The following is an 18,181-nucleotide window of genomic DNA, read 5'->3' as shown; positions in this document are numbered from 1 at the left end:
AAGCCTTGAGAGCTATCTGCCTACGGGAAGGGATGCCTTCGTACAGGATTTCCTAAGGGAAACTGGCTTGTATACAAGTTACACATGGGAAAAACCACGAAAACAAACTACCAGTGTTTCAGCGACTTTAACCGCTCGGCCGCTGGTGTATCTCAGTCAGAGAACCTTTATTAAATTTAACTGTTAAGAATAATAAAACATTTTCAAAGAATATTTTATGGAAAAATCAAAACATTTCATTGATTGAAGAAGTAATAAAATTCCATAGAGATGACACGCTCCCAAGAGAAATTACGGATTTGGACACTATGTACCAATTTTTTAAATATTTATGGATGGAAGAGATCATAAGTAACATTTATGAAGACAGCAAACGATATGCTATTCAAAAGAATCCAAGTAAGCCTTTGACTATATCAGAGAATGAAATAAATCAATATTTGGGTATTTACATTTATGCACCTCTAGTTCACCTGCCAAACTATAGAGCATACTGGTCAGAAGAAAGAAAGCAGAAGAGCTTGGATTTGATCAAATTAAAGAAACAATGAAGAAATCTGAAAAAATAAAATTAAAAAAAAAAATATAATGAATTTACAAAAAAAAAAATTCAAATCTGAAGTTGCATCATGCTTATGCAAAATGGGGTATGATCAAAATGCTAAAAGAGGAAGACCTAGTAATACTTTGGCCCACCAGCGGCCGAGAGGTAAAGTCGCTGAATACTGGTAGTTCGGTCTGAGGTTCGAATCCCGCGAACGGGCTGGCTGCATGGGCGTTTTAGTGGTTTTCCCTATGTGTAACATGTATACAAGCCAGTTTCTCTAAGAAAGTCCTCCACGAAGGCATCCCTCCTCTTAGGCAGATAGCCCTAGTGTGCTTTGCCATAATTAAATACACCAAACACCACCTAGTAATACTTCAATAGAACAAATGTCTCAGACTAAAAGATGCAAAGGGACTGCCCAATCCGTTCCATGTAAGGACATTCGTAGAGATGGTATAAATCATTGGCCAATATGGTCAGAAAAGAATACGGTGCAAGTTTCCAAACTGCAAGAGCTACACTCAAACTGAGTGCGAAAAGTGTAAAGTAGGGGACTTTTGACAACAAAGTCAATAACTGCTTTAAAAGTTTTCATTGTATGTAAGGCTAAAGCAATTTATAACAATGAATAATAAAATCCTCATATAAAAAAAAGTTTTGTAATTTTACAGCACTACTGCACAATGTTGCACTTCTGCAACAAACAAAAAAAAAATGACTGAAATTCAATTTAAAACTGCTTAGTTTTTTAAAAATATTTTTCCATTTTATTATTACTTAAGAAGTAGCTGATATAATTTTTTCATAGAAATTTAAAAAATTGGGAAGTTAAGGGTTAATATGAAGGCTCTCCAAAAATTCATGATCTGGCAACAATGTACATACTTAAATTCATGAACTGCCACTTTATGAAAGAGATTTGGTGATTGCTGTCCATAAAGGCCTGATTAATGCTTTGCTAATAGGAATTTAGTGATGTGTATAAAGCCAATACATAGCAGTTTGACTGCCATAAAAGTCAAATTGCAGTCAGCTTTACAGTGGAAATAGCATACAAAATGTGATGGTTGCAATTTCAAAATGAAAACCTACACCAAGCCTTCTAATGACTTAGATTCAAAATAGTGACCTCTGTTGACAATTTTTTGACAACTCTTATTATGTTTAAAATTAGGCAAAACAGCAACCTTAGTTTGGTATAAATTTGGAATAAAACTCTACTGATCAAAGTAAATATTCCATTGTTAGGAATAACCTTGTTGTCATTGAATTTCATCCAACTACCTGTGTTTGACTGCCCTCAAAAGACCTCTGTTTGATAGCCCTCAAAATTGACAGAGTTTTAATCAAAATCTCTGTCAAACTAAGGTTGCTGTTTTGCCTACTTTTAAATTTTACATTGGCATGTTTCTCTTCCATTTTAATTGGATTGCTCATATCATGGTTTGTCCAGATCAAAGAACAAATGTCAAAGAATTAAATGTTTACATTTTTTTTTCTAAAATTTAACAAATAATTTATGGTGTTATTTAAATTAGACAGCATAAACTTTAATCTAAAATGGATTACACAGTCAAACAAAAAATGTCACATTACTGGACTTTTGCTGCAGCATTCAGTGAATATTGGGATACATTTAAATCAATACATTATGCTAATTATTAATTCTGGTGAATCATGAGACCTGGCTGGATAACAAAGGTAACAAACTAACCTTTTAACACATTAAATGGCACATTGTTTCCTAAGCAATGGCCTTAGATTTTCCATTTATGGCACACTGACCCCCTAGCAGCTTTATTTTGAAAAGAATTAATGTAGCTTATTAAAACAACTTAAATAAAGGTGCAGTTTTCCTTTAATATAATTGCAAAAGGCTATAACCATATTTGTTACATTTTTTCTCTTTTTGAACCTAAAATTTCAGAATTTTTGATGCAATATCTTCTCACTTTAAGAATGCTGATACTCCTTGTTTTTGTATTTATACTGGAATTTTCTGCAATAGTATCTTCTTTTTTATATTGCATAAGTGCCTTAATCAATTTTTTTTCAATATGTTGTAACAAATATTTTACTGCTTGTTATTTCTTGACATATAAAAAAGTTTTTACAACAACAGCAAATTTCAATAAAATTCAAACCCTAATTTCCTATACCATTTTATTGACTTACTGACACAAGCCAAAAAAGAAACATCTAAACCATATCCAAGTCTTTCAGATCTTCGAGATCAGAATCTGAAAGATTAATAATTCCCCTCCCCATTTGATGATAATGCAGTGTGCCTGGAATGCCAAACAAATTAAGCTTAGCATTTAACATGCTAAGCTAACTTCAGAAACTTTCTGTAGGACCTTGATTTTTTTTTTTTTTTTTTTTTTTTTTTTTTTTTTTTTTTTTTTTTTAAAGCCAGGAGAAAGATTAAAATCTGAAAATGGCTTTGAAATGCCATCCAAAAAATTTTCATCAAACTGATGTGCTTAGTATAATCATACGACTACTTACAGGCAGCTGGTCTGTGCATTATATTCCAACAAAACCAGGGAATTTGGGGAGTAAGAAGCATGAAATGTGATTTGAGAATTACTGAATATGAACTGGAAATACAAAAACTGGAGCACCAAGACAAAGACTACAATGTCCAGATTAACAAATGTCACAGCTAGTATTCATTTTTGGAGAATATGGATAAATCTATAAGTTTACCTATATAAGGCAAATAATTACCACATCACAAATGATTTCAATATTTGACAGAAAATTTTCAGATTAATTGCAATAATTAGGTAAACATAGCTTCTGAAATTTAAAATAATAAAGTGTTACATTGCAAAAACAAAATTATTTTTTAAGTTTATAAAAATAAAATTTAGAATATCATCCAAAGTATAACTTTAACATTATTAAAAAAAAAAAAAAAAAAAAAAAAAAAAAACTGAAAGATAACAGTTCTAGAATTTTTCTTCTCCTAAAATATAATTAATATTACCTTGACTCATTAACTTTTGGAGATGTAGATTTCAAAGCATTCGCTGGATCCACTACTACTGGGCTATCATCAGCTATTCCATTGTTTTGTGGAGAAGTACTTAATTTATTAGACTCTGAAACTTCACTTTGCCCACTCAAATGCATTTCTGTATTCAATTTGAAGGCTTTTGCATCGCTTCCCTTGTCATCAGACAATCCTTCATTTTAAATAAAATTTCATTAACTGTGAAACCTTAATGAAATTAAAAATAAAAACATTAATAAAATAACAAAAATATCTTACGTCTTGTTTTGTCTACCACTGACATTTCCTTTTTAATTTTAGCAAATTGAAGCAAAACCTACACAAGAATAAATTATAAATTAATATGAAACAAATACAATTTATAAGTAATATGGATTAGCTATTAGTGATAAAACATGTAAAGTCTATTAGTTGGTTAAATGGACCTTTCGCATATCTTTCGTGCTCAGTGAATGCTTGAAATAGGTCTTGGGGGTAGGGTAGTAATTACTATATATTCAGTTAACAATAAAATTAGTATGGCTAGTGAAATCAATATTATACTTTTCATATGTGTAAAATTCAATAGCAATATTATTTTGATTAAAGAATCCTTTCCTGCAGAATTCATATGGTTTATCCTAAACTTTTCATGAAATTCTTGCACTCAACAAAGGATATTAACTTTTATGCAAGTCATTTAAATTCAGAAAATTTTAATGTTTTATTTTTAACACTTTTCTACTTTTGTTCAACTTTATCAAATTAAGTTTAAAAGCTTTAGCTCAGTTTAACAGCACACAAATGAAGTACAGAAAAGCAATATTAACTCTCTTTTATTTCAATTAAAATAACATTCTAGCAAACTTTCTTTAATGAAAATAGGGATTAAACTTATCTTGCTTACAATCAATTATGTTTTTATCATAAATTTTAAAAATTATAAGACACACATATTATATTTTGGTTAAATAAAGATCTTATTATTCTAAAGCAGAATTTATTTATTAGTTATTTTTTATTTATTTATTTACTTAATTTTCATGCACAGATTGGCATTAAATATTATATTATGTAGCATTAAATACTTGAGCTCAATATGCAATGTTTGCATGAAATTTGAAAAAATTAGCCTATAGAAATATCCCTTATTGAGAAGTTTAAAGCAAACCTAGATCAGTCTTCTAATTCAAATGAAGAAACATAAAAATATCCACAAACTGACTTGTGCTTGTAGAACTGAAACATGGGATAAGCTACAAGTATCCTGATTTTTACCTATTCTGCCACTTGCAGAGCTCTAGTATTCAGAAGATTTTGAAGTTCTCACAGAATGTTTTGAATATGTATATCCAAAATCAGTATATCATGCCCGAATTATGATGATTCATTCAATTAAAATTCTAAATATATTCAACCGCCACTAAGAAAAGATCTGGCTCTTAATGAGCAAAAACATTCCCTTAAACTACAATATTGTTACATTTCTAATAGAACTTAGAAAAAAATAGCCATCTTTATGCTCTTGCAGAAATTCTTTTCGCATTGACAGATAAGCTCAATGTTCTACATTTATTGAAAAACCCCAGATATTTGAGATATGCTTTTTGAATGCGAAGGACAGGCATATCAATCAACTATTTCCCATGGTATGAAACCAAAATTGCAAAAGCAAAAACAATTAGAGGTCACTTGCAGAGCTCTATTATTCAGAAAATTTCAAAGTTCTCACAGAATATTTTGAATATGTATATGCAGAATCAGTATATCCTGCAACAGCTGTAATTTTTAATGTAATTTGCATATTCAAATTCAGTATAGTCATTTTTTTCATCCAATAGCTGTTAACATAACTTATTTCTATACAGGTGTTAGCATCCAATAGCTGTTAACATAACTTATTTCTATACAGGTGTTAGCATCCAATAGCTTATAATAAGCAGGCTATTCCGAAAGCAACTTATGTTTTAAATTTTTTTTTAAAAAAGTAAACATTTTTTATTACTTACATTCGCAATAATGTAGTTACAAGCACTACACTCAATTACTAGAACATGAGCTTCAAATTGAAAGTGATCAAGTGGAATTTCACTGAAAGATGAGAATTTAGTCTTAATTTGTGAAAAAAAAAAACTGTGTACCAAAATGTTTAAATATATTATAAAAACTGACTTTGTTTTAAGCGAGGTTGGGGAAGATGCCATAACAGTTTAGAAGTTGTAGAATTAAAAGATATGTTTCTTAATTCTAAAGAATATCTAAAACAAAAGGATTTCATAATTACCTTCCTTAACACTATTGAAAAGAGGAAAGAATTTTAAGAACTTGCTAAACTGCAATTAGAACAAAACAATAGTAGTAATGAAAGAACTAATAGCATTAAAAAATGTATTCTCGTTACATAAGCTTAAAAGCTGTTCATGATTCCTGTACCTAAAAAGAAAAAGGCATTGAACTCATTTTTCTGATTCAGTACAAAAAGTTTCTGAACATCAAGCAAATGTAAGTCTGAAATTTTTCTGGAACTAACATGTGATAGAGCCACTAATATTACTGCATAGCAAAGATGATAATTTTAAAGATTATTCAAAAGTTAAACCTTTAATCATCAAAGAATATGAAGTATTGCTATATACATGTTTAGAAAATTTTCACAAAACTAAAAGGCATGATGGAGGAAGACTCACTTGTAATTTGTTTCTCATTTAAAATCATGCTAGATACCTTATTTAAAACCAAAAATGTCAATGATTTTGAGCTTTTACTTAATTTATTTATTTCAGATAAACTTTTCCTAACATTGGATCACTATTTGTCATTATACGTTGCAGTTCAACAAGGTCACAGTTGGTTGCAGCCACAAGAATTGGCAAAGTACTGTGATATTTACTTCACCACAAAAAGTAAATCTTTTGATGGGCTCTATTATCATGATTCATCCAATCAAAATTCAAAATATATTCAACTGCCACTAAGAAAAGATCTGGCTCTTAATGAATAAAAATATTCCCTTAAACTACAATATTGCTACTTTTCTAACAGCACTTAAAAAAAAAAAAAAAAAAAAAAAAAAAAAAAAGAAAGAAAGAAAGAAAGAAAGAAAGAAAAAGAAAAAAAAGCTATCTTTATGCTCATGCAGAATTTCTTTTCCCATTAACAGATAAGCTCAATCTTCCATGTTCAGCAACAAACCCCAGATGTTTAAGATATGCTTTTTGAATGTGAAGGAGAGATAATTGCATATCAATCAACTATTTCATATAGTATGAAACCAAAATTGCAAAAGCAAAAACAGTTAGAGGTTAAAAGTGACAATGTAGTACTGCCAACCTTTCTATACCTCACTTTTGCAAAGTGGGATGATGAAAGTTGGAGGAAGTTTTGAATTTAACTATTTGCAAATGATTTCCATATTTTTTTCCATAGTATTAAAACAAGACAATCAAATTTCACATAATTTTATTTGAAAATAATTTTAAGTGAATTTTTACCTTCAATACTGAATTTTTTTTTAGAAATACAAGCCCAAAATTGTGTTACATGAATATGTTTACATTTTATTACTTAAGATCAGATGACACATTTTTCTTGTTCTAAAAGTGATGATTTGAAACTTTTAATTAAAAATAAATCCATAACTGATAAGTTCCCGCACATAACAACAGAACTGACAAGAAAATTATTTCAAGCACATCAGCACAATAACCACTCTGTGATGATTATCTATCAAATCATTTCAGGACTGTACGACTGTTACTCACAACAATAACAATAATCACTATATGATCACATTGAAGGTGCTCTTGTACTGGAGACGTATTCTGAAAGAAGGGAAAAGATAAGTTTTCCTGTGTTTCTATTACCCATGATTTTAGTTTCTTCTCAAACAAATCTCGACTTTCTATATAACAAATATTTATTATATATAATAATATTCTATATAATAAATATTTTGATAGTCCTGAATACTAATCTTTATTCCATTTATCAACCAATATAATTCAAAAAGATTAGTTCACAAGACCACTAAAAATTTTCTTGCACGAATGTCTAAGCCTCAGTTACAGGTGCTTTACAAATATTATAATATATTTAAGAATAAAGATTTAATAACTTGGTGCACTACTGTAGAATATTCTTAGATACCTAAGCAGCATTATATTTTTTGATGCTTTAAGATGCAGTTGTAATAACTCAAAGATAATAAATATAAAATGTATGTTGCACTTTTTTACACTTTTTCTTATTCTCTAGAGAAATATTTCACCTGATTTGTAAGTTTCAAACACCCTTCAACACTGAAAAACTACCACTAATAGATAAATTTATTTTCAATTAAATATAATAATAAATATTAATCACCTTTAACCCACACTTTGACCACAATTCAAACTTCATTTCTTGCATTTAAATTTAGTCATAATTATGATATTATAAATCAATAATAATCATGATACTTTGTGGGAAAACTAATACAGTCGAAAGCAAAATGTTTCTACCTCTTGCATGGGTGGTCGTTTCTCTTTATCACTACTGCTGCATTTTTGACCAATTTGTATGAGTTCTCTAAACCATATCATGTTCTCTTCTCCTGCTTTTGTATCGCGCAGTGTGTCCAGATGTCCAGCATCATTACATATCCTAACATGATCCACCTTCACAGAAAAGTTATAATGTTTTAGTAATAGCATCTGAATTATAAACATATCAAATTTAAAAAAGCGCATTAACTATAAATTAGACTCATGAAATTCAAATAATCATAATTGTGAATATTTATACTGAAGATATAGTATGTACACATATATATATATATATATAAAAGGAAACTCTTCAAAAATGACTCTACCTTAAAATGTATTGTTATGAATTATGTATATATATAATTTTTAGGAAAATATATGCGAAATTGTGTTATCTTTGATATAATGTAACATGAAATGCTTGGAAAAGCAAAGCTCTGCCGGAAATTTAAGATTACAGGGACAAGTATATTTAATGTTGAGTAAATGACTTATCTCACTAAATTGGCGAGATATCGCCAAGCTGATGATGGTTTTGGTGACTAATTTTTGGTTGCAAAATCTGGCAAGAAATCGCCATTTAGTGACTTGGGGGCCATTTAGTGACATTTTGGTCCAATCTCCGTATAACTGTATTTGGAAAACTGAGATTGATGCTCTCTCCAATCTTGTACAGTTCCCCACCTGGCAGTTGGCAAATTTCCAGTACTTTCCTTCTCTTGGCATTACAAGAAAGCACATATTCTTACATATACGGGACGGATACGGTTACAGTTACACAGAGACTGGACCAAAATGTCACCAAGTTTAGTGACGTCTGGCGATTTCTCGCCAAATCTGGCAACAAAAATTAGTCGCTAAAACCGTTACCAGCTTGACAATATCTCGCCAATTTAGCAAGATAGATATCTACCTCAAGACTTGTTCCTACAATCTTATTTTTCTGGCACAAATTTACTTTTCCAACCATGTCATGTTACATTATACAAAAGATGCTAGAATTTCACTAAAATTATTTACATATACATAAAAATTCGTAAAATTTCGCATGCAAGAATATAATATTTAAATAAATTAACTATCTGTACATATATTACATATGAAATAACTAAAAACATAAAATTCCATACACAATTACAATAAGGTGAGTCTCAAGTTTTTTCCCTTTTCATTTTTGACAGACTAGTAAATATTAATTTACTAGTTTTGCAAGCAGTTCATTTATGATAAAAAGACAGTGGTATCATAAAATGCCTTAAACAGGGTAAAGCAAAAGTAAATTCAAATTTGGTATTTTTTCTCACCTCTAGTACTTTTTTCGTACTTTTTGGATGTATTAACATGTCAACCATGAAAGTTGGCTACCATCCAACTATGGAAGTTAGCACAGAACTGGCCAAAGTTGCACTAATAATTCCTGTGGCATTCTAAAGGAACTGACGACCCTTTATTTAATAAACAATCAGTATTTGGTCTGCTTTCTTTTCGCACTTCATAAAACGATTTTTGTTGATTTCTACTACTTTATTAGACACTGTGATTTTACCAGAAGCTTTGTTTAGACCATTATAAGTGCAAACTTCCTGCAAGTATCTCTGCCAATCTATTACTGTTTTTATCTGCCATATTCAGCTAACTTTATCTTGTCCATTAACGTACATGCTTTTTGATGGCATGATCTCATAGCTTTTAAAATAATTCCCTGCTTGCTGTTTTGTAGTGGACAGATGCTAAATTTTAATCAAATTTTGTTTTAAATTTGATTAAATAATTCAAGGAAAAATACAGCAATATCTGTTTATTCCTGTTAATAAAAACAAATGGTAGTTTCTTGAGAATCAATCAGTGTTACATCAAACAAAGTAGCAGATATATTTGATGTCATACTTATACTGTTATACATAACTGGCAGGAATAGCATTGCTTGATGAGAGTTTTACAGTTGACAGAATTAAACCAGGAGGGCACATAAGTTAGTGCAGAATATTTTTGATGAGTGATGAGCTTTCTGTATAAGGGCCAATGGTAAATGTATACATGTTTGAATGTCATTTGATCTCACAATTTTTTTCAAAAAATATTACATCATTAGTTAGGTTAACGTTCATTAGAGTCTTCTGAGATATAAGCATTTAGTGCTTGCAGAATAAAAAAATATCGTATCAATTACTATTTAATTTGAAAATGTTAAAATGTTGAATAACTTGAAATAAAGAAAATCGAAAGAACTCACCAATAGTTTAGTATCACCTCTTTCCAGATCAAAGGGTCTTAAACCAGTTGCAATTTCTAGTAAAACCTGTATTTAAAGAAATACATTCTTATAGCATTTTTGGAAATATGTTTCTAAATAAATTTTTCTATCCTATTATTAAATTCAAACTTTCATGAGATGTAGCCCCATCACAAAAAAAGTTTAACAATATAGAGAAAAATTCATTGTAGAACTGAAGTTCTCCAGCACCTTTTTTGCATAAATAAAAATGAAAAATGGACTATAATTTCAGATGTATTTCCTTGAAATTTCATAATGCATTTACCACTTTCAAAAATATTTTTCACAAACTATTCAGAATAATTTAAAACTAGAGGATTTATACACACACAGAATGCCATAATGAAAATTTCTGACCCTTCTAGTTATAATATTTTTTAGTTTAAATCAATTATGAATATTTTAAGAAATTGTTGCTGATTTATTAATATTTTAATACTTACATAGGATTTTGAATATTTCACCTGTGTTTATTCACCTCTCATGTTTGCCCTATCCCAATAATATAACATGCTTATACAGAGGTTTATAAGGACTCTATACATCTTTGCTTAATCCGGCTTTATACTGAAATATAAGTTATTTACATGAAAATGCAACATAATAGGTGACAAAATTAGTATAATTCAATGCGGCTCCCCTGAGTGTCAAGGCACAATTGCCACCATTCCACTGTACTCTGAAACACCTTATTATCTTAGACACTGTACTTTTTAAGTTATTGGTGTAATTTTAGCTGATGCAGCCATAATTCACTGTTTTAAATGTTCAATGCTGCCAGTCTTCATTTGGTATACTTTGGACTTGACAAAACCCCTAACAAAAAAAGTCTAGGAAAGTTAAGTCTGGTGACTGTGGAGCCCAAAACCGTTAAGAGCCACAACCAATCCACCTATCAGGAAAAGTTTCATTAAGATAATTATGCACAATAATGGCAAAATGGGGAGGTGCTCCATCCTATTGGGAAAACAATGTCATCTGATACTAGTTGTGGCTCAAGATATTGAAGCAGGTCGTTTCAACGCCGACGGTTTGACGGCAACGTTTCGACGCCATATTTTTTTTCGTATTTTTATTTATTTTTAGAATAAATATGAAGTAATATAAATAAATATGACTGATTTTTATTTATTGGATTAGCGATTGTTTGCATGCATATTTGAAATAAATATATGTGTGTATATGTGTGAAAGTATTCTAGATTTTTGTTTGTGTCCCATATTAGTGAGAAGCCCCCCTCGATTTTCAAAATCTTCAACTATTACTTTAATTCTCATATCAGCTCGCAGATACCTATTCCGCTTGTGCGACGGTTCATCTCCATGTACAAATTGTTCATAACGTTGATTCAATTGATTTTTGAACACACCTCAGACCATCTATGAATTCCCATAATGTGGGGTGTGAAACACCAAATGATGATGACACCAAATTTATTTTAATGATGATGCAAAATTATTCTAAAAATAAATAAAAATACGAAAAGTATGGCGACAAACAAAAGCAGAAAAAGTATGGAGTCGAACTGACCCCGCGTCGAAACGACCTCATGTCAAATTGACCACGCTTTGAAACGCTGGCGTCGAACCATTGGCATCGAAACGTTGGCGTCGAATGTACAAATTATGACCTGTACCACAAGATATTGTTGCAACATATTGAGATAAACTTCTCCAGTGATGGTCCTTTCTGCAAACATGAAAGGTCCACAGAGCTTAGACTTTGTTATTCAAATCCATACATTAAATTTAGGTGTGTTTCCCTGAGATTTGTATAACACGTTTAGTTGTTAATCAGTCCTCATTTGGCAATTACGCCTATTCACATGGCCGCTGAGATGAAATGTGACTTTGTCACTAAAGAGAACATTCTCCATTAATTTCTCATTATCCAGAGCTTCCAACAAATTGCTTGTGGAGCTACACATCGCTTGTAGAGCGGCATAGTCCTCAGCTTCCAGCTTATGCACAGTTTGAATGTGGTAGGCATCCTTGTTTAAATGACAGTGTAGAGTTTTCTAAACAGTAGTATGTGAAATACCGAGTTCCTAGCTGAGCCTGGAGGCTACAAGTAATGGCTTCTTGTATGCTTTGCACAAATTGTGGCATTGTTGATGGTCTCCCAGGCGAGTTTTTATCTTTAACACTACCAGTTCGCTTGAATTTGTTTACCAAGGTTTTAATAGCTGCTATGGTAGGGGTTTGTTTTCTGAATTTACGGGCAAAGTCCTCCTGCACCTATTGATACGTTAACCCATGTGTAAGGGCACAAACAATGCCTATTCTTCCCTCTGTTGACAGCATTCTTTCAGATCATCTCTAAAATAACTGCAATTCGAACATATTTCTCAAAAAATGTATAGAGACTTTAAAAACCTTGTACATATGATCTTAATTTCACTTTTGCATACATACTTAGTTATGCTTTATTATTTATTTATTTTTATACCATTAGAATTAATTTTGTCCTAATTTTTTAATAATTTTTATCTATGTAAGAATTTGTGAGAAATAAAAATATCAAAAAGGAACTGTTGAATTTACCTTTATACAAACTTAAGTTGAAAAAGAGAGAACCATGTTTAAAGCATGCAAAGTAAAAAAAAAAAAAAAATTTACATAACACAGACTTAAAGTTAGTAATAGAATATAACACACAGTTATTTAAATATGTCAGAAAATTCATGCTTGTGTCATTTCGCATTCTATATGATTCTTATTAAAAATAATCATTTTTAATGATTCTTACTTCAATATTTAAAACATAACATAGAAATTTTAAAAGCAACTTCTTGAATTAAATGCTTGAATTTCTTTTCAGTATTATACAAAAACACACTAGAAAATTATAATGCACATAGCTGATTTATTCGAATAGAAATATTCCTTTTGATGAAAAGCTCACACTTATCTCTTGCTACAAATATTTTTAAAAAAATTAAAATCACAGTTAAATAATTTAATAAATAATTCCAAAAAATTAAATGTCTAAGTCAAACTATTTCATTACTTTTTTCTTTTTAATAAGTGACTAATCCACCAGTGGCCAAATAGTTAAAAACTGCTAAATACTATTAGATACTGGCATGGATTCAAAGTAGGCGAACAGGCTGACCACATGGTTTGTTTTCCACTTGTTTCACTAACACTTAAAATGAAATTTAAAATTTAGCAAAATCTGTGTATGCTACTTGAATAGTATTGTTAATTTTTATTATTAAGCATAATTTTACTTAATACATCACATTTTTATTTATTTTTTTAAATATCAAATGTTTTCACAATCATAGACTAGAAGTAAATTAAAATTTGAAAAACATGTGCATCAATGAAGTCATTTCTAAGAGGAATCTTAAAATCTGGTGAACTAATAATAGGAAAAGGAATTTAATGCATAGTTGTATGAGACTTTTCCAAAAATCATAATGAAAAATAGGTTCAAATCAAAGAACTTTCTACTTCAAAAAGTTCTTTAGTAGGACAGAAATTTTATCACAGGAGAAAATGGGGAAATTTGTAGGGCAGGCATAGTATAAGTAGTGAAAATTCATGAAACTTTGCTGCTTGGCTTATTAAGAATTTAGTAAAACATTTTGCTACTGAGGATTTATACTATTTCAGAAGGAAGCTATCTAACAGGTTAAAAAAAAAAAAAAAATAGCTAAAAAAGCTATAATGCAAATAACTAATAAACAGCTAAAATAGAAGACTAAATTGCACATTTTCAATGCATTTTGTATTGACAAAACAATTAAAATCCGAAAACATATTTTATGCCATTATTTTAGTTCAAGAGTAATATTTAATAAGTTTGAGTTTTTAAGCATTATATTATACATACACATATTTTTTCATTAAATAGCACATTTTAAAAAATCTGATGTGTACACCAAACGACTTCCTTGTATGGAATATTACACTATATGCATTTTTTTTTGCTGCATTTCATTTAAACCTATTACCTTGAATTTTATTAGAGATATATTTCTCATTCAATTAATTCATTTCTCATTTTCCGGCAAGGCAAAAATACAAAAAATACCAAATTATCTTCATTAAAATTTTGAAATATAGAAAAATGTAAAACACCAAACACAGTTAAAATAATTAAAAACAAATTTTTGCAAATAAAATTAGAATTTCTATGCAAAAACAAGCAATTCGGCCAGTGGGCTAAAAGGCTGATTTTTCAGTGCACAAAACTGCATTTACTTTTGGTTACACTTGACAAAAAAACATTTGAAGGTGCAGAAACTGACTTAATTCACTATTCTGCTAAGTTTCGAATGTAAACCAATATGGCTGCTATGTTAAAAAAAATTAGGTTCAGCCGCAATTAAACAACTTTTGAATTGTTGATAATTCTACAACTATTGCATGCATATTAACTAAAGGCATAAATACCTTAACTGCAAGACAAGAACAACATAATTCAATCATTTTTAAAGCAAAAAATGCACAATTTACCAACATATATGAATAAAAAACTGGGTTCATGGAGCAATGTAATAGAGTGGGTATATATATATATATGTACTTTTGATGCAGCCAATTGTAACCGAAAAGGGAGGTGCACAACTACAGGTTATAGCATTCCTATATACAAAATTTCAAAGTTCTGAGGCTACTCGTTTGAGTTATGCAAGGTATATACACATGTCACGACAAAATCTCTTCTGAATCCATTTTAAATCCCTTTCGCAACCTATCTTGGGGAAAAAAAGTCTTTATACTGTCCTTACATACAGATGTCACACAAAAACATCGTTAAATTGCATTCAATAGCGGTCAAATGGATGTTTTTGTTGAAACATGATACCCGAAAGGTTTCGCGATTACAATACTTCCTTTAATTCGTACAAGGAAGTAAAAAGGGACTGTTCAGTACTGAAATTCCTTCTTGTTATTGGTAAGCAATGGTGGGCAACTTTTTGTAATCTCAGGAATGTTTCTTGCATTCTAGAAGTTTGGGGGGGATTACAGCAACTAAAATTTTTGGCTTGAATTTTGGAATGAAATTACTCTGCATAAAATTTCTGGCTTGAATTTTGGAATAAGATTACTCTGCGATGTACATCTGTGGAAATTCTAATAAAGACAATATGAAAATTATTAAAATCTAAAAATAATCTAATACCTAATATAATTTTTTTTAATTATTCACATTTGCAGAAACATCTCTGGTTCTTAATGAAATGTATTTAATATCAGTTGCTCAAATTTAACACTTTTATGATCTTTTCATCATTCCATTAATTCCGATACAGCTACACAAGCCTAGTGGAAAATGTTGCCTGTGTGTGAAATTATACTCTGAAAGTACTGGTTTTTGTTTGCCTGTAATTTCATGCTGTAGTTTGAAAGATGAGTACTCTACCAGATATGCATGTTCTCATTAGTGGTCATGATTTGACTTAACATTGCAATCTCAGCATTAACTTCAATTATTAAAACACAAAGTATTTCAAAAGATATATTGAGATTTTTTCAGATGCAAATATTCTGCCCTTGTGCAGAGATTTAGTCGTTAATAAGCTATACAAACATTTGTTCAGAATAACCAAAAGTTAAAATTATGAACAAAACACCCATAATGAAGAGAAGACTAATAAAAAATTATATACATAATATTCTTGGAAAAGAATGTAAGGATTAACACCTTCCACAGCATATGTCTTTCAATAATACTATACCTGAATATAAAGTTCGTCCATCGAAATTATTTGAGGGTTTTTCATTCTTAAATATATGTAGAATACTGAATATCATGTAATACCTTATTTATTTCACTCTTTTTAATATTAACTTTATATGAAATATTTACTTGTATGTTCTGAGAAATGTTCTGACATTTGGAATATACAAGAATCTCTGGACAGCCAGTTCTTTAATTTCCTTACACACTTGCATATTTTACATTTGCTATACATAAAACATCTTGGCTTTCTTAGGTGGAATTGATTTAAGACATAGATATTTCCATTACATTTGGAATGTAAATGCAAAGATAAAAATGTTATTGATTAGAGTTGCCTATTACTGATTTAAAAAAAAAATCTTTTGGCCCTTATTACAATATATCTACATAGTACCAGCCAACAGGTAAAAAACAAATTAGATTTTCAAATTATCCTGAAATTCATTACTTCCTTGAATGTAATACATATATTCCAGACTTATCAAAATGTATATAATGTTTCTGATGCAGAAGCATTTAAAACTGAAAACAATCTATGCATGTGAAAATTTAGAAGTCCAGTTGATAAATTAAAGGAACTTTTTGCAAAACCTAAAATGAAAAGAATCTAAAGCAATGGTAATCTAAAATTCATAGTAAATAAACCATTTATTAATTTCTCTTTGCTGTTAAGATTTATATTAACTAGAAATTTCAATGACCTATTAGTATTACTAATATATGTATATTAAAACATACTGGCAAGAAAGTTGCAAATTCCACAAGAATTCAGCTCTATTCAAACCTTTAAAAACTGGATAGAAAATTTCACAGAGGAAGAACATGGCAATTAAATTTCTAAATCACGCAACCATCGAAATAACTGTAGGTGAGAAAATGAATCAAAAAATATCATGTGTTATATTTTAGATATTTCTAAATCAAGCAATTCTCCAAATAACTGCAGGGTGAGGAAATGAATGAAAGCAATATTATCTGTTCTTTCTTCTTCATGATATTTCAACAACACAGAAAAATTTATTTTTGGAATTATAGCTTATATTGCACCCTTTTCTGCTTACATCCAAAAATAAACATTTTTGATAAACTTCTGATGTTTTATGGTAGTAGATGAGAAAATAAACTAATAACTACATACGTTTTAAGTATCAGTTACACATCAATTATTTAAAACTATTTTAGTATTTTTTAAGTGAACATGTTAACATTCTTCAAACTATTAAATCTTCAATAAATTTTCCTAGAAATTAACTAAAACTTTTTCTCTACTTGAGCTGTTCAAGAGTCAATTATACTTGCTATATATCTCAAAATGCACAATGATTTAACAACTGAAATTCATGTTAATCCAAGACTGCATTTTGTTTATTTTTAAAGTTCAATTAAGCAAGCAGCTCTTACATTAATTACGTTATGTAGTTAAATTAGAAAACACCATGATAAGGCAGAAGTGATTAGAATAATTTTAGTACTTTTTTCTTTTTGAAATTTCTGTTAAAGTAATACAATTTTCCTGTGAAAAGAAATTTAATTTTCAGATGAGTTTAATTTTCATATGATTGCCCTATAAATTTTACATTGATATAGAACACATTAAACATACAATATGCTTGATGGCCATGTTAGCAATACAATATAGCATTGTATGCTTACTCTCATGTTTGATGGCCACATTAGTAACACAAGATAGCATTGTATGTTTGCTCTCATGCCAAATATCTCATTAGCAACCCCATATTGTAGTTACCATGGGTATCAGAATGTAGATGACATAAAACTGTTTTGTATTTTTAAGTTGATTATATATTTACTGGATTATATCAAGTAGGAATAGTTTGATTTAATTAAAACTGTAATTAAATTAAATTTCTCAGTTATTTTTTCAATGCTTTTTGTGTAAGTGACCAATAAGCACACATAATATTTAATTTATTGTCAAAAATATTAGTACTTGAAATATAAAAATTGTCCTGAGTTATACTATTTATTTTTCATATATAAAACATTCAATATCAAATGGAAAGTTCCATTTTCGACCTTAAAAATTCACATATATGCATAATTAACCTAGAAATCTACTGTACATCAAAATATTACTTCTTTAATATTAATAATTACTGAAATTTATAATGTAAAAACAC

The 18,181-nt window shown here is 29.5% G+C and overlaps 1 protein-coding gene across 1 annotated transcript in view; it reads right to left on the bottom strand.

The window, feature by feature from the left end:
• Nucleotides 1–18,181, bottom strand: part of LOC118189245 (pelle-like serine/threonine-protein kinase pik-1) — a 71,866-nt gene that overhangs the window by 11,288 nt on the left and 42,397 nt on the right. The window contains exons 8-11 of the mRNA XM_035359822.2: nucleotides 10,302–10,367; nucleotides 8,045–8,200; nucleotides 3,825–3,882; nucleotides 3,540–3,738 (exon numbers count right to left, since the gene is read on the bottom strand). Of these exons, the coding sequence (XP_035215713.1) occupies nucleotides 3,540–3,738; nucleotides 3,825–3,882; nucleotides 8,045–8,200; nucleotides 10,302–10,367 (479 nt within the window). The remainder of the gene's footprint in view (nucleotides 1–3,539; nucleotides 3,739–3,824; nucleotides 3,883–8,044; nucleotides 8,201–10,301; nucleotides 10,368–18,181) is intronic.

The sequence above is a fragment of the Stegodyphus dumicola genome, chromosome 12, assembly GCF_044657685.1.
Source record: "Stegodyphus dumicola isolate Sdum_Otavi_A_Nest chromosome 12, ASM4465768v1".
NCBI lineage: Eukaryota > Metazoa > Arthropoda > Arachnida > Araneae > Eresidae > Stegodyphus > Stegodyphus dumicola.
This window is presented reverse-complemented; position numbering and strand designations above follow the sequence as displayed.